This window comes from Octopus sinensis, linkage group LG16 (assembly GCF_006345805.1).
Source record: "Octopus sinensis linkage group LG16, ASM634580v1, whole genome shotgun sequence".
Lineage (NCBI taxonomy): Eukaryota > Metazoa > Mollusca > Cephalopoda > Octopoda > Octopodidae > Octopus > Octopus sinensis.
This window is the reverse complement of record NC_043012.1, coordinates 56,604,684-56,622,486: the sequence shown is the minus strand read 5'-3', so window position 1 is coordinate 56,622,486 and position 17,803 is coordinate 56,604,684. Positions and strand designations below refer to the sequence as shown.

Genomic DNA, 17,803 nt, shown 5'->3' with positions numbered 1-17,803 from the left:
TTTGATGAATTGCATGGGGACTGCTATCTCTAAATAACATATTTTCTTATCAAGAATAATTCAATTTATTTGAATCCCTGTGACGCCGGAATTCCCTAATTATTCCCAAATTAATATATATATAAATGTATGTATATATATATATATAATGTGTATATAGGAGGAGACCCTCTTCACTCATGAATGACCATGGGATTGCACCTAGAAAGTTACCTCTGAGGCACAAGTCCAAGCAAGGTTGTTTATGGAAGGCCAGCAATCGCTCATGCATACCAGCTTCCCCGCTCCAAGCAACTGATGTTATCCAAGGGAAAGGCAAAGGCCGATACAGCTTGGCACCTGTGACATCACAACTCATTTCTACAGATGAGTGAACTGGAGCAACGTGAAATAAAGTGTCTTGCTCAAGAACACAACATGCAGCCCGATCCGGGAATCGAACTCACAACCTCACAATCATAAGCTCAATGCTCTAACCACTGAGCCATGTGCTTCACGCATGTATATAATTTCTGTCCACCAAATCCACGCAGAAGGATTTGGTCATCCCAGGACCACAATAGAGGAACACTTACCCAAAATGCTATCAAATATATTTTTCCAATATTACAAAGAGAAAGAAAGAAAAAAGTTTGGTAATTATCGTAATAATTTAATTTTCTTCAATAAAAATTATACACATGATGGAGAGGAAAGATGAAATGTCTTAAGTAGCTTCTCTCTTTTCATTTTCATCGTTTGACATGGAAGAATTCAACAATGCATTTAATTTATTAAAGCATATTTCAGCGACGTTAGTTAAATTTGGCTGTAGTATATGTAGCCCTTTAAGGGTAAGAACAATTAGATCATCCATACCATCACCCATCACATCAGCATGTTCGACAGCAACAACTGGAGAAGCGAAACTACGGTGCCACAACAACTGGTAACCAGCTTGAGGCTGACCTTTGGAGAACGAAGGTCGAGTGTTAAACATATCTGATATGATATCAACCTCAGGTGAATAGCTGTTAATATTCCAGTTATCAGGCATGCTAGAATCATCTTTATAGACTGTCTTTGGAGTCGATGTTAAATCTCCAGTCGTGTATTTGTACATTTTCTTACTGCTGACAGAAAAAGAGTAAGCTTTTCTCCTGGAATTCATTGTTTGAAGTTCGTCAAAATTATCAATCGGGCTTGCAGGTTCTTGAGGTGCTATTGTCTGAAACTTGTAAGCTAAAAGTTCTTGCCCGTATGTACCCAACAGCAGTTCGTTTTGGCCATCAAAGTCAATATCTACTGCACAAGCACACATAACACAGTCAGATTTATTACTATCAGGAAGTAGAAGTTGGTCAGAGAACTCCTTGTTTAGCACATTCTTATAGACAACAGAATGTTCAACTGCACTCACAACAAGCAGGTGATAGTCAGACACATCACACTCGGTATTACTCTCAAGGCCAAGATGCTCAAGACATGCAGGTACCGCTACTTTGCTTTCTGACGTAAACAGTAGAACTCGAGTGATTGGTCCATCATGACAAATTGAAAACTGCTTTAAGATGACTTTAGACAATGGTTCGACTAAAAAGACAATAATTTCACCGTTCTGATGTCCTCTGGCAGTAATTCTTTGCTTATTTTTGTCAACGTAAACAATGTTGATCCACAGAATACAACTGGTTATTGTCTGGAACTCTGGAAAATACTCCACAACAGAAACCTCCATAAATGAATGTTCAAGGCTAACATCCTGAAAAATAAAAATCAATAAATCCATGTTTAAAAATTGTTTTGAAAATGAAAGAATCATCTTAATTCTTTAACAATCAGATTATCTGTCAAATGTAATGCTTGTTTTAAATTAATCATGTATTATCTCACAGTTTCAAGATTTCAATGATGGGATGGCTTATTTTTAGAATGACATGGTGACATTGTGGGGAAAATGTGAGAGGCTGGATTTAGCTGCTTTGAACATAAAACTGGTGGAATATTTGGCCAAAGTACAGCCAACTTAAATGCTAAAGAATTTACTCCTTAGTTCTTAAACTGATAAATACCAGCTCCTACTAAAATAATGGAAACTTTTGGCATCTCTCCTCTTTATAAATAAGACTAATATTTCCTCTTATTTCAGCCAAAGTGTGGGACAAGTTAGAAAAATTTTAAATCATCTTATCTCTTTTGACATCAAATAGCCTGGTTAAGGGTATGCATGTCTATGGAGCACTCAGCCACTTACATGTTAATTTCACGAGCAGGTTTTTATGTTGATTAGATCAACTGGAACCTTCATTATCATAACCAACTGAATGCCAAGGTGCAGGAATGGCTGTGTGGTAAGTAGCTTGCTAACCAACCACATGGTTCCGGGTTCAGTCCCACTGCGTGGCACCTGGGGCAAGTGTCTTCGACTATAGCCTCAGGCCAACCAAAGCCTTGTGAGTGGATTTCGTAGATGGAAACTGAAAGAAGCCCGTCGTATATATATGCTTCATAACTGATGCTGGTGTGTTTACGTCCCAGTAACTTAGCGGTTCGGCAAAAGAGGCCGATTGAATAAATACAAGGCTTACAAAGAATAAGTCCTGGGGTCGATTTGTTTGACTAAAGGTGGTGCTCCAGCATGGCTGCAATCAAACGACTGAAACAAGTAAAAGAATAGTAGCAGACCGAATTGAAACTAGGAAAATTCATTTCCAAATAAGGGGTAGTAACTCTTACCCACGAGGAGACCACTGACACTTGTATGATGATCAGGGACTAAACAGTCTGAAACCTAGTATAGATGTAAATATTAAAAACAATTTCGTCTTTAACCCTTCAGCATTTAGATTACTTTGTCAAGTGTAATGCTTATTTATTCACATTGTTTTGAAATGATAAAGCGCTACCTCATAGCTTAGAGATTTCGATGGTGTGATTGTTTATTTTTAAATTGACATTCTAGGGTAGGTGTGAGAAGCCAGATCTGGTTGATTTGGAGATAAAACAGGTAGAATATGGCTCGTTTAAATGCTAAAGGGGTCAACAGTTTGAAACATTTGTTTCACTAATATTTTTATCATCGTTGGGATCTTTTCGGTTTGAACGGCAGTTTTTTCTAGCGGTGTCATATGAAATTGTCACCCATAATTATGACCCTAGTATCGATCTATTGCATTTCAATCTGTTTTAGGGTTAGGGTTAAGGATGGGGGAAGGGTATCTTTTTTTCTTCACAAATGTAAATAAACCCAATCTGTTTCTTAAACGAGGAACATATTCATACGGCACAGAATGATTTTTTTTTACCTCATAGACGTCATTGATTGGTTGAAATTGCAGAAAAAAAAAACAACAAATATCTTACAAACTATGGAATTTTCTCAATAAAGCCAAGAGAAAAAGATGTTTTATAAACACATTCTACCAGTATACGAAGTTTAAAAGTGTTTAGTTACGTGGAAATTATTTTTAAAAACTGCCGTTCAAACCGAAATTGGTAGAGGCAGATGTTTCTATAGTCGGTGCCCTTCCTGTCACTTACCTATGGTACTGTAGAGAGAGTTAAACCTCAAGATCTCTACATGATTCCTGAACAAACTCTATATCCACACAGCAATGTCTGTGCAACCATATATAAAATGATCTAAGAAAAATAACGTAGAATGGCCAGAAGCATGTACTTGAAAAACAAACAAGAATAAGAAAATCCCAGATGAATAAGCACAGTGAATTCTATGTTTGGCTAGTTAGGCCATAATAAAACGTGTTGAGATTTTAAAAATAAACTGTTGTAATGGAAGCCTACTGATATAACAATAAGAAAATCTAACTTTGATTAATAATTAGAATATAGATGTCTTAACAATGGAACAAAGCCTCACATTTTAATATTAATAACAGAGTAATGTGATCTCTCAACTTCTAGTTAGGCTATACTTTGACAAAATGAAAATGGAATGTTATTGTCAAAGATCACCATAATGCTTGCTACATTAAATATATTAATGCTCACATGGTTTTCCAGTGTGAATAGCGCCACATGGTTTTCCTGTGTGAATGCCTGTACTTAGCAGTAGATCGATAAAAATCAATCTGCTGCTAAGTACAGGCATACCTCAACCTACGTCGTTTCGTGTTACGTCTTTTTCGACTTTATTCTTATGCTGAGGCTTGTGGTGGGTGGGGGATTAAATTTTGAAGTTCCAATTTTTGAAAAAATTTTTTTTCTGAATCCGAATCTCCATAGCCGAAAACGTGAGAAAAATTAATCCTCAATTTCTGTCGATTTATCTGACTTTACATCGATCTCAGCGAACATATTTATAAGCATGAAATTTAAAAAAAAGAATAATGAAGAGGAAAATCAAATAAAATACAGGTACAATATATGTACAAACCATTTATTAAAACAGCTACGAGCTAATAAATTATTTCAGAATGTTTGTGTGTGAGGTGTGCGTGCGTGCATGTGTTACGTGGTTTTTCGTGTTAAGTCGCATGTCTTGGAACACGATGTAACCTGAAGTATATCTGCATTTACAAGAAACCAAAATGAAGTCCAATAATTTAAAACAAATACCCGTGAACGTAAGAATCTAACTAAAAATCAACTTGGTTTTTGTTGAAGAAAACTTATAATTCTTGTAACGGTCTTTAGGTATATCAAGTCTAAAACACATTAACACGTAATTAGCGAACGGAGGAGTATCTGCTTGATCGATCGACATACAAGAAATAACAACCAAATCTCTCTCAAATCACTTCCCTCTGTTGTTTTAAACAAGGCGGGGTACAGGAGAATGTAGCCCTAAAATTCTTAAGAAGTGCCGATCCAGGTCTTGTAATTATTGCAAAGTGTAAAACGGAATACAAGTTACTGATTCTCTTATCAGTAACCTTGTTTCTAATTAGTGACACATCTCAATTAAAGATTCTCGAACTAAACTGAAAGAAAAAATGTGCTAACAACAATCCCCACCCCCACATAATATCGGGTTTAAAACACACTCAAATACCATTTCACTCCTTGCTGTCTGCTACTGAAGCAGAGGTGATAGAATTATTGAAATTGCGAGTTTCTTATTGATCTGTATTTCTGATTATTAATGATCATTTATTTCAATTTTAAAAGAATCGTTAACCAACATTTCATCAACTATTGGTTTATATATTTTATAATTAAAGTATCTTTAATTTCGTTAATAAAAATAATTATATTCTTTTTAATTGTATTTTCGTGCTTTTTCTATCTGCTTACTATCAGACAGCAAGTAGTTGTTTGTTGTAGTTGTTGGAGTGGTGGTGGCAAGTCCTGATCCAACAGACATGTGACAAAACATTCCAGCCTTGACCATCGCGTCTTTCTGAATATACTGGGCATTCTTCACTGAAATTTTCTACATATATTTTTCAAACAGGGTACTAGTATCGTAGCACCTTCAAACAGTGCAGATTACAATTATATCGGAATTAATACGAAAAACAAAAATTTGTGGTTGAACACATCACATATAGGCCTATTTACAAAATGAAACTAGAAATTTTGAAAAATTTGTGATATGTGATGTGCGCACCTTCTAAATTTTTTTCTCAACATTAAATTCCGATATAATCGTAACCTACACCATCTGCAAGGGTTTGTAAAAAAATTTCATCAAGATATAAGCCTACCTACTTTTCTGAAAGTTATGAGGAAACAAAGTCAGCTAGGGGAGGAAGGGCTACAATTGTGATCGTTGTCTTTTTTTTACAATAATAATGATTACAAACCTCTCGATATAAGTGAACCTTTTTATCGTTTCCACTCAATAAGAATACAGTTTCCTTCGAATTTTTGGTAATTAATTGAGTGTGCGTGAGCTGATAGGGTATAAATTCCAACTTCAAATACTGACATATAGGTGTTACTTGATCTGAGTTCGGTTTAATATCCAATTCTTTTTCCCAAGAAGAATAAATATTCAAAAACTGACATGTTTTGTTTTCATTTTCTTCTAATTTCAGGAAAGCAATTCCGATTATAAGTTCGTCATCATGAAATACCTTACGAAAAGCGTCGATAGCTACAAGTTCGGCATCACCAGGGATATATGTAAATTGGATTTCTCTGGAGGACGGCCGTAATTTGTCTGAATGTTTGTGGTACTCCACGCTCATTACTTTGCCATTCATACATCCTGTCAGTAATTTTGTAGTGCCATCAGCTTTAGAGAACGTTGTTAAACCATAGACATTGCTCTGAGAAGGAAGGCAACTAAAATGAGCATCAATCCATTGCCATCTTCCACCCATCGTGTTATTGTTATAACTACTGGGCTGAGTTATCTCCTCTTTACCGGAACTCAATCGTTCTTTCTTTTCCGGTTAGCCATTTACTGTCTTTGGTGCACCAAATTTTTGGTCGTGCTAATCTTAGCTCATCCAACACCATAGTCATTAAATAGGATTTTATAAAACATCTAAAACACATCCAATATGCCACCTAAATTCGATCCGAGTGCCGTTCATATCGGTAAGCCACTATGTTTTTTATTTGAACACTTTTTCCTTTAAATAGCATGTGTTTCGTACACATCTGTGATGGAGTCATACCACATTATAAAAGTTTAAATGTGTGAACTATTACTTTGTTATTGATCTTTTATTTATGCGAATAACTGTTGTGTATATATATTTATTTATATATATATATTCATATTTATGTTTTAAAAATGTAATCTATAATGAGAAAATAATCTATTCCTGTTTTTAACGTATTGAACATAGCGAGCCATAACACCATATTACCACCCAATTTTTATATGTAAACGAATCTCCGTAAGTTTCGCCGGTGAGTATCCTAATTATTCCAACAGCCGAACGGCGTATACGGGATCGAGGATTCCATATAAAAACGTACCCTAAACGTTAATTATCGATGAGAATGGTTCTGAATTGTAGGCGCAAGTCTGTGCCACGAGATCCCTTCTGGTTACTATCCAATTTCGGTAGTTGTTAAATATGCACAAAACGAAAGGAGCTGCATAAAAAAACATCCTAGAATCTCTGAATGTCTACAAAAGTTCCTAAGTACGACATCTTGGTGTTTATAAAATAAATAGAGGTTAATATTAATTAGTTTTTGTCATCATTGGCTCCTTCATTGTTTTTTTACCTGAATGTCTAGGTACTATTTAAGCGTGGTCCCGGTGCGCGCATCCGCGCTAGCTAGTCGACCCTTTCTGTTTTATTTACTTTGCTAGGTAGTCGTGGTAGGATCCACTAGTCACGACTAGCTAGAGTGGATGCGCGAGTGCTCGCACCGGGACCACTCTTCTTAAATTGTACCTAGATATTTGGCCCGAGATGCCACGCAATACAAATGAAGTCTTAGGACATCATGATGGGCAGCGAACTTAATTTCGCCATACTTGGAATCTTCGACACAACTTTAATTATTAAACAATTTTTTTAAACCTTTCCCTTCGTAACACTTGCAAAAGTTGTTCGTGCGGGTTACTCTAACATTATTTTCTTGATACAAAATATCACAGAAAGGAAAATGTTGTTTCCTCGTGGTATAAAATCCAACATGTGTAATATGGTCTGAAGGGAAATGAGACATAATTACAGGTTGGTGCGCCTCCCGATTTCGTTTTCTTCATAACTTTGTGAAAAAGTCTTTGATTTATAACGTAATTTACATTCTAGAAAACAATTCTACAAAATGTCGTTGAATAATTGGCATTTTCAAAAGAGTTATGAAGTAACAAATTCTATAAGTGTAGGACAATCATCCGAAACTGCTTACAAAGGTTTTTTTTTTTTATTCTTATCAACATATGCGCAGGTGTAGCTGTGTAGTAAGAAGTTTGTTTCCCAACCACATTCTAGGTTCAGTCCCACTGCGTTGCACCTTGGATCGGCCAAAGTCGTGAGTGGTTTTAGTAAGCGGAAACTGAAAGAAGCCCGCCGTGTATTATGTGTGTCTGTTTGTCCTCTACTACAGCTGGACAACTATTGATGGTGTGTTTATTTTATGTCCCCCCGTAACGTAGCCGTTCGACAAATGGGAACGATAATAGATAAGTACCAAACTTTAAAAAAGTACTGTGATCGATTTGTTCGTGGCGGTGTACCAGCATGGCCACAATATAAGGCGATCTTTCGTCTCTAGTAGACCTTTCCGTCGATTACACAACATACTGTCTGTCTCCCACACCCCATCAAACACACATGTACATCAATGCTCCCATGCACGGTAACTTCAAAAGAACTTCTCTCGTCATACAATCGCTTTCTCTTAGTCTCTTTCGCTCTCATTACTTCAAAAGTTCCCGCAAGCCCTTATGTAAAAAAAAAATTTTTACGGAAATCGACGGAAAGGTCTACTAGAGACGATGATTGAAATCATCTGTGCAGAATTTCATTAATTTGAACGAAAAAAAAACATGGATTTTTTTTTCTGTAAGTTATGAAGAAAGGAAGTTGTTGATGGGGAATATCAATCTAGTTGTGTCTAAAAATATATATCTTATCAAAATCTGTCGCTGCCGTTTGATTTGCATGTTCGCAATTTAAATTGTAAATAATAAACAAAGTTTGAACGATGGAAGTTTCTTAATATCATTCCGAGTGTCACTCGAAAGATGAAGCATATCCAAGTCTGGAATGTTCGTTTTCGGGAACTTGTTTAGGGGGCTAATGCAGTTTCAGCCCCACTTTTAGTTTGAATCTCCTTGTACCTAACATTGATAAATAGGGGTAACAAAATAATCCTGGATCATTTATTATGGAATTTTATCCTTTTCAGTAAAGTAACTTTTTTTAATACCAATATGAAAACAAAAACACGCAGAAAGTAATGGGGGTGGGGAGAAGAATTCGGAAAATTCACAAGATACGAGTTTTTCCCTCGTCTTTTAGGAAAATGGGGTGGGGTGATGAAACTTTATATAAATACCCGTTTTTTACAATGACCCGTGGTAAAATAATGGAAGATGCCCGATTAAACAAAATTATGGGCAGATGTTATATAACCAGTGCCACGATAAAATAAATCATATGGTAGCATCTTGTCTGTGACAAGAGACTGACTGGATATTTTGGCCCAAGATGCCACGCAGTCAATCGAGTCTTAACACTCATGTTTTCCATAAAGTATATCATGATGACGAACTTAGAATTGCTTTCCTGAAATTAGAAGGAAATAAAAAATAATGGGATATTAAGCAGAATTAAGAGAGCACTTTTAAAAAGGCGCTGTCGAAGGGCCGTAACTCTGAAAGTAGGCGAATATATATCAATAAACTTGGATTAATTGATCGATAGTCGTAAGCGTCCTTCTATATACTAAGTTGGAAAGTGTGGCATCTAATTCAAGACATAAAATTGTAGATATTTTAAAGTTATCTCTTTCAAGGTAATCTATTTTTTAGATTGTTACTTCTAGGACAGCTCTTATCTAAAAGACCTATGACCGAAAGTACTCCAGCAGTCTCAACATACTTTATTTTATATACCTAGGACTACAACAGTCTCCGCGGCTACAAGGGGAGATGCGAAACTGCATCAGCTGCCAGTCTACTTTTTCCAGAATTTCTCCTTTTTTTTTTTTTTGCGAAATACGTACAAAAATATGGAGTTTATGATTCATGTGTGAGTGTGTGTTCTTGATAATCGTTTAGAACAAGTGGTTTTACACCAATTACACTATTTTTTTTCTTAGTTTAAAGGCCGTGGACTGAAGATGTGAAATTTCCGAGGTCTCTCCCCTACTCCCCTTTCGCGTGCGCGCATTTTTTTTTTCATAATCGTTTAGAGGAAGTTATTTTACGCCTATTACACAATTTTTTTTTGACCGGGCTTAACGCTTTGGTTTAACCCTTTTATTCTGGTCCTGGCGCAACCAAACCCTTGAGTGGATTTCATAAATAGGAACTGAAAGAAGTTCATTGTAAATATAAATGTGTATATATGTGCTGGTGTCTCCTTGTCTTGACATCATGTGGTAGTTGTAAAGTAAATATCAATCACACTAAAAGGTGTCATTTCTAATCCTTTAACATTTTTTCCATGTTGGCATGGGTTTGACGGGACATTAGTCAGTAAGAGCTGCCCAGACTCTGTTTTGGCTTGGTCTCTACGGTTGGGTGCCACTCGCTTTACAGGGTACTGACGAAAACATGTTTGGAGAAGGGTGAGGAAGAACATTTGACCATAGAAAATCTACCTCAAACACCATATTACCTATGCTGACTTGGAAAAGTGGATGTTACAACAATGATGGCCTTGAATTTGCTCTGAAAGAAAAGTGTTTAAATAGAATTTAAATATTCTATTATAACATAGTATAATACACAAGCATAGTGTGCATGTTATACTGAAAATCATGAGGCTTTTATTCGGAAAATATGGCTGCATTATGATTATTTTTATATATAGCTTTTATCCTGAAAATATAGCTCCGTTATGATTATTTTTAACTTTTGTTTTTTATATTTTCAGTTTACATCAGAGCTGTTGGTGGTGAGGTGCCTGGTACCTCTTCATTGGCTCCCAAAATAGGTCCTTTGGGTTTGGTAAGTTAATATTTCGCATTTTACTTTTCTAAAGTTCTTTTGGGGTGGGGTTGAGTTTGTGAAAACTTTGATTTGTTTCAGTTATTGGCTATGCTGGGGCACCATTTTGAAGGGGATTCAGTTTTAAAAAATTGACCCTAGTATTTAGTTGGTACTCATTCTATCGGTCCCTTTTGCCAAATTACTAAGTTGCATTCTGGTTGTTAAACGGGCAAAAGCACATGGCAGGCTTCCACGCAGTTTCTGTTCACCAAATTCACTCAAGGTAGTGAATGGTCTGAAGCATTTTCAAAAGAATTATGAGGAAACAAATTCGTTAAGTGTAGGCCAGAATTTTTTTTATTCTATTATATGCGCAGGTGTGGCTGTATGGTAAGAAGTTTGTTTCCAACTACATTCTGGGTTCAGTCCCACTGCATTGCACCTTAAACAAGTGTCTTGGCTTGGACCAGCCAAAGAGTTCTGCGTGGTTTTGGTATACAGAAAGTGAAAGAAGCCCGCTGTGTATTATGCGTGTCTGTTTGTCCTCTACTGCAGCTGGACAACCATTGATGTGTTTATGCCCACCCACCCCGTAACATAGAAGATACTTGCCCAAGGTGCTGCACAGTGGGACCAAATCTAAACCATGTGATTGCAAACTGAGCTTCTTAGCCCCAGTCATGCTGTTAATGTTTGGTTGAGCAAACTTGAAATTGGACTCCCTTGATATGATTTCAGTGTTTGGTCGGAGTGTTGCAGTATTTATTGGTTATAAAACAATCTAAATGTTTTAATACCATTTTAAGTTATAAACTGTAGCCATACTGGAGCACTGCTTTGAGAAATTTTTTGCCAAATGAATCAACCCCACTTATTCTGTATCTTTTGCTGGACTACTAAGTTACAGAGAATAAGCACAGACACACCTATATACATATATATATACACACACACCACAACTGGTTTCTGTCTACCAATTCCACTCAGAGCTTTGATTGACTTAAGGCTATAATAAAAGACACTTGCCTAAGGTGCCACACATTAGGACTTGAACCTGGAACAGTATGGTTGGGAAGCGAGCTTTTTACTACACAATCACGCTTGTGTCTATATATATTTCAAACACGAGAGAAAGAGTGTTTTTTTAACATTAAATTGCCTTTTCCTGATGAAATTTTATTAGAAGTGAAGTATCTATATAAAAGTGCAATATTTTTCAATCATTTTGCAAAAAGTGTTTTATACCCTGGTTAGTCATTTAGTGTTGTAATGGTTGAGAAAAGTCTGATATATTTTGCTATTCAACACAAATTTGTTGTGGTTTATTTATTGGGTTGGTGTTTATATAAAAAAAAATTTTCTCTCTCTCTATTTCAGTCTCCCAAGAAAGTTGGTGATGATATTGCCAAAGGTACAGCTGACTGTAAAGGACTGAAAATTACTGTAAAATTAACAATCCAGAATCGTCAAGCTGCAGTGTCTATTGTACCTAGTGCTGCATCACTTATAATCAAAGCTCTCAAAGAGCCACCAAGGGACCGTAAGAAAGTAAAACATGGTGAGTAGCCTTTTTATTTTTTTCTTCCTCTTTGTGCATATCTTTTGAAATTTGAATCATTCTTCATTATCAAAGTTGTCGACTAACTATATCATAAGTGTGTTTGGCAAAATTCTTTGCACTATTTAGTTGTGGTCTTTTATGTTCTGGGTTCAAATCCAACCAAATTTATTTTTGATTCTTCTTAGGTCAGTGTTATCAACTGCATGTGTTGAGCTGACAGGTTGTTTTGTAATGTGCATGTTTGGAGGCCTATGATCACTGCATCTTTCTGTGTGCAGAACAAGTGCTCTTTGACATCATGGCTACCCGGAGAAAGAAAAGATTGTTGATTTTATCATTTTAATGCCCGCTTTTCCATGGTTTGCATGGTTTAGTAAGACATTATCTAAAAGCAAGTTTTCTATGGTCAAATGCCCTTCCATGCCTGTTTCTTAATGAGCTAATGTTTCCCCATGGCCAGATATGTTTCAGAGAGTATTGGAAATGAATAATATTTATTTGCAACAGTCATGAAATATTGAAGCTAGGAGACATGTTCACACACGCAGGCATGCATGATGGACTACATTTAATTTCCATCTACCAAATCCACTCAAGGCTTTGGTCAACTAAATGCCATAGTAAATACTTGCCACTGTCACAGTTGGTAAAAATAGATTCGGCTGCTATATCTAATAGTTTGAGATGTTGGTGTGTGTGCTGCCTCATTATATATCTTGTATTCTTTTATATAAATGATTCTAAATGTATTTCTGCATTTTTCTTTCAGTTAAACACAACGGAAACCTAACATTTGATGATATTTTGGGTGTTGCTAGAGTAATGAGAGATCGAAGCATGTCTAAAACTCTTGCTGGGACATGTAAAGAAATTTTAGGTTTGTTGAAGATTTCTTAATTTGTATTTTGGTGAATTACTTCTTTAAAAGAAGAAAAAAAAGTGGGAAGTGAAGTTGTTAACTATGTTCCTTTGTTACACAAAGAGTGTGGGCTTTGTGTTTTGGTTGTGGACAGGCATTCTACATTTTTAGCTTTAACTCTTTAGCATTCAAACTGGACATATTCTGCCTGTTTTATGCTTAAACCAGCCAGAGACAACTTCTCACACCGGCCCTACAATGTCCAACAAAAATAAGTAATCACATCATGAAAAATTCTATGAGAAAATTCATGATTAATTCAAAACAAACATTACATTTAGCAGAATAATCTGAATGCTAATAGGTTAATTATATGTAGGGGTCAAGGAAAAATGCATGGTTTCTTGGTGAGGGGTGATATGTGTGCATTCTAAGGCAATGCTTATGATGTTTTAGTAGAATACTTTGATCTATTTGCTTAGTTTCATCTGATATATAGATGTTAATCCTGGAGCTTGTGACCTATTTTTAGTACAATTCACTTCTGTTGTCTACCAGAGAATCTAATTCTGAATGTATGATACATTTATCAAAGGTGTTACATGATAGACATAGATCACCCTGTAAATATCATGAGTGTGAAGGAGAACTTTTTAAAATGTTTAATGTATTGGTATACTGCAGTACTTTTATAATTACAACGCAACAGTTAAATTACTTGCAAAATAACAAATCAGCTACACATTCATGGAGGTTAACAATATGGTATGATAAGGATTTTTTGTTTGTTTTTTTAATTTGATAACTTACATAATAAGGATACTGTAATAAAATATGTGAATTAGTAAGGAATAAGCTGTTAAGATGATTATGAAAATTAATGCTAACATAGAGAAACATATTCTAGAATGTCTGTATAATGACGGGTTAAAGTACAACAGCCAATCTTTTCTATCAAGTAGCTTGCTTCCGTTTCCCCATTGTAGGTTTTCTAGTTATGCACAGACTGGCCACATATGATCCAAACATTCTACCTGATTCATGTTCAAACTGGTCGCAACCTTTCACACCTCTCCTACAATGTCATTCTAAAAATGAACAATCATGTCTTCAAAATAATATGCAAGCATGGTTTTGTGGTAGGTAGTTTGCTTCCCAAACACATGGTTCTGGGTTCAGTCCCACTGCTTGACATCTTGGCCAAGTGTCTTCTATTATATCCTCAGGCCAACCAAAGGCTTGCGAGTGGTTTTGGTAGGTGGATACTGAAAGAAGCTTGTCGTATATATATATATATGTGTGTCTGCTGTGTGGTAAGTAGCTTGCTTACTAACCACATGGTTCCGGGTTCAGTCCCACTCCATGGGACTTTGGGCAAGTGTCTTCAACTGTAGCCTCGAGCTGACCAAAAGCTTGCGGGTGGATTTGCTTGAAGGAAACTGAAAGAAACCTGTCATAAATATATATGTGTTTGTCCTTCCACCATCGCTTGACAACCAATGTGTGTTTATCTCCCTGTAACTTAGTGGTTCAGCAAAAGTACTAGGCTTACAAAGTCCTGGGGTCGATTTGTTTGACTAAATGCAATGCTCCAACATGGCCACAGTCAAATGACAGAAACAAATAAAAGAATGTTTATCATATCTTTGTGTGTTCATGCTTTCTCCCATAACTTAGCAGTTTGGCAAAAAAAGACTGATAGAATAAGTACTGAGCTTTAAAAAAATAAGTCCGAGGGTTGATTTGTTTGGCTAAAACCCTTCATGGTGGTACCCAAGCATGGCCAGTGTCAAATGACAAACAAACAAAAAGATAAATAATAACCATTACATTCGACAGCATAATCTGCTGGAGGGTTGAGACTATAAGCACCCTAAGTCTTTCCTGCCTCTCCTCAGCTCACTGTTTCCCAGGGACTGAACCCTTGCAGGTTGTATATTCCTTCCACTTTGGTTATAACAAGATATCACTATGTTTACATCTGTAAAATGTTATTTGTTGATGCTACATATTTTGTAAAGATACCTTGATAAAATATTGCAAAAAAAAATTTTTTTTTTTTTTTTTATAGGAACTGCTCAATCAGTTGGTTGCACAGTTGACGGAAGCCATCCACATGACGTCATTGAAATGATTAACAATGGAGAATACGATGTGCCAGCTGTAAGTTTTAAATTACAAAATTTGTTTCTAGAGTTATAAGAATGGCAGAACTAGGTTCCTTTGAGAATTCTAGTTGAATGGCTCCGGGCTGAGTTTGGCAATATAATGGAACCCTGTCAAATTACCACACAGCTGCTATTATATTAGCAAAGGCACGTGGCCAAGCAGTTATGGTGTTTCACTTGAGATCATAAAATTATGATTTCTATTCCCAGACTAGGTGGTGCGTTTGTGTTTTTTGAGCAAACCACATTTCATCTTGTGCCAGTCCTCTCAGCTTTAAACAAGTTTCAGTAATAATGGAAAGCTAATTGGCAATGAACCAGTATTCATTCAGGGTAGCAGGGAGTGTTGTACTGTCAGTCATATGCCATGGTAACTGAGTTAGGCTCTATCCTTATGCGTCTCAGGGTTTGTTCCTAATCTAATAACTGTGGTGGATAGTCTAGTATTTTGGCTTAGCAGTCCCTGAATCATCTGTGAACAGTGTGCTGTATTAGCTAATGAGCCAGAATTCTATAATGAACATTTAGTGTTTGAAGAAAATATAAAAAAAAAGAAGGAACGTTTTCAAGCTTATGTTGATTCTTTCTGTGACTATATTTCTGATGTAATATCATGCATCTATATTTGAAATGAGTTCAAGACAAATGGCTACTTAGAGGGCATTTTAGTTAGATAAATTATACTCTGCAACCCCATTGTAGTTTGGTGAGTTTAACTGTCTGGCAATAATTAGGTTTAATGAGGTGAGACTGCTTTCTACTAATCTAGATGACAAGTGCTAATTACTATAGTTTCTTTAACTTCTGTGAGCAAATCCTGTATCCTTAATCACTCACTGATTGATTCATCTTATTTGAAAGAGATAGCAAATCTTGATGGAGGGCGGGGTGCTTTTAATCTATTTTACAGGTTCTGTTCTTAAAGCACATATTGAAATATTTAAATTTTTCTATATATTGGAATGTCTTAATTTAATATCCTTTCCTAAAATGATACTAATTCAATTTTCTCTTTTTTTTTATTGCAGGAATAAACAAAATAAAAATTATTCTCAAATATATTTCCATTTGTCTTGTTTTAATTTTCAAGAGATTACATACAAATAAATATTCTAGTTTTGTATGAAGTAAAAACAAACAGGTTTGCGGAGTGAAAAAAAGTATTTTGCAGTGAGGAAGAGGAGTCTAACATCTTGAGCGGGCTTTTATTTCTCTCTTTACAAAAGACCGTATCCAAAACTTATCTTCCTGGTTACAAAATAAGTTATTCCAATGTACACATTTTATATTTAGCTATTTGTTGGTGCAAGTCAGTTACTTCTGCTCTTTGACGAATGAAGCTTCGTTCCTTTTGGCACTTGGCAATATTCTTTGTTTCTTGTTTCCGTCATTGGACCACGACCATGGTGGGGCACTATCTTGAGCTGTTTGGTCAAAGATAGCCTCTTTCCACCCCCTCCTCTCTTTCAATCTGGTACTTATTTTAATGCCTTCTCTTGCCAAACTACCAAGTAACGGGAATGTAAACAAACCACATTGGTTGCCAAGCTGTGGTGAGGGAGAAAATACACTTGTACACAAATATACTAAAGGTTTCTCCACAATTTCTGTGTACCAAATTCACTCACAATGCTTCTAGTCAGCTCCTGGGCTATAGAAGGCAATTGCCCAAGGTACCATGCAGGGGTGCTCAACCGGAAAACCACACAGTTACAAACAACCCCCCCCCCCCCCAACATGTAAGGGTGAAAGTGGATTCTGGTGCTATGTTTCTAAGCAGGCTTTATTTCCAGCATACCATTTGAATATCTGTTAACTAAGAGCAGATTTGCAGTAGTTGTGTCTCTTTGAACACCAAGCAGCTAACTTCTTGATCATTTCATATAAAAATTATATCTAGTTTTCACCTCACTGTTCATATTGATGGTGTCCTTGGCTTGCAGTCCACTGCAAAGACATCTCTGGGCTTGATGCGTGAAACCTGTGTGGGCAGAAAGCTCATTCAAATAATGTTATTTGTTTCCAGTTCTCCACATAACTGAGTTGTCAGATTGGAAGATAATTGACATGCTTGGAAACAGGTCTGGGTTGGTGTCAAAGCATTCAGCCATAACAATTCTGCTTCCATGGGAAGTAGATGTTGAAGTGATGGTATGTGTGGGTAGTAACTGGATGAGGAGCAGAGTTTCGTCTTGGTTAAAATTTTGTTTGTCATTTACATTGGTAAAGTTGTGCTATGCAGATGGAAACTATTAGGAATCAGTTGTCATACTGGTAGGTCATGTGGGGGCATACACCATTGCAGCATGTTACTGCACTAACCATTTATCAGTATATTCTTGGCAGAGTAAATAGTCAGTCCCCATTTCCAGGAGATACCTCTTCATAATGCTGTGATAAAATTGAATATTTCATCTCAACATCAAGGTGGTTACAAAAATTTTCGAAAATAAAGAAAAACTGGATCTTAACCTTTTCACTGACATTAAAAAAAATTTTTGTAACTAAACACTTTCAAACTTCAGATACTGGTAGAATATGTCATATAAAACATCTTTTGCTCTTGGCATTGTTGAGAAAATTCTGTCTTTTGGAAGTTATTTCTTGTTAAAGTTGTCGTATTTTAGTAATTTCAACCAATCAATAACGTGTATTCAGCTGAATAAAATTACTGCTGTTTGTCACAGTTATTTATG

At 36.1% G+C, this 17,803-nt stretch overlaps 2 protein-coding genes across 2 annotated transcripts; one reads left to right on the top strand and one right to left on the bottom strand.

Annotated features, from left to right (window-relative positions):
- Nucleotides 1-631: 631 nt before the first annotated feature.
- LOC115220429 (KICSTOR complex protein kaptin) lies at nt 632-6,306 on the bottom strand. The gene is made up of 2 exons (XM_029790557.2): nt 5,748-6,306; nt 632-1,741 (listed from the first exon to the last, which is right to left on the bottom strand). Exons 1-2 carry the CDS (start codon nt 6,267-6,269, stop codon nt 707-709), a joined length of 1,557 nt encoding a protein of 518 aa, XP_029646417.1. The 5' UTR covers nt 6,270-6,306; the 3' UTR covers nt 632-706.
- A 40-nt stretch (nt 6,307-6,346) lies between these two features.
- On the top strand, nt 6,347-16,168 carry LOC115220431 (60S ribosomal protein L12). The gene is made up of 6 exons (XM_029790558.2): nt 6,347-6,489; nt 10,464-10,537; nt 11,897-12,077; nt 12,850-12,957; nt 15,011-15,102; nt 16,136-16,168. The coding sequence occupies exons 1-6, from the start codon at nt 6,453-6,455 to the stop codon at nt 16,139-16,141; spliced, it is 498 nt and encodes a 165-aa protein (XP_029646418.1). The 5' UTR covers nt 6,347-6,452; the 3' UTR covers nt 16,142-16,168.
- Nucleotides 16,169-17,803: the final 1,635 nt, after the last annotated feature.

What these genes read in the sequence shown, in the direction of transcription:
- LOC115220431 (XM_029790558.2), top strand. Translation starts at nt 6,453, where the DNA reads ATGCCACCTAAATTCGATCCGAGTGCCGTTCATATCG. An exon ending in CCGTAAGAAAGTAAAACATG is followed by an intron (nt 12,078 to 12,849) that starts GTGAGTAGCCTT and finishes TTTTTCTTTCAG; the next exon opens with TTAAACACAACGGAAACCTA. An exon ending in GACATGTAAAGAAATTTTAG is followed by an intron (nt 12,958 to 15,010) that starts GTTTGTTGAAGA and finishes TTTTTTTTATAG; the next exon opens with GAACTGCTCAATCAGTTGGT.
- LOC115220429 (XM_029790557.2), bottom strand. Translation starts at nt 6,269, where the DNA reads ATGGGTGGAAGATGGCAATGGATTGATGCTCATTTTAGTTGCCTTCCT. An exon ending in AGGTTCACTTATATCGAGAG is followed by an intron (nt 1,742 to 5,747) that starts GTTTGTAATCAT and finishes TTTATTTTTCAG; the next exon opens with GATGTTAGCCTTGAACATTC.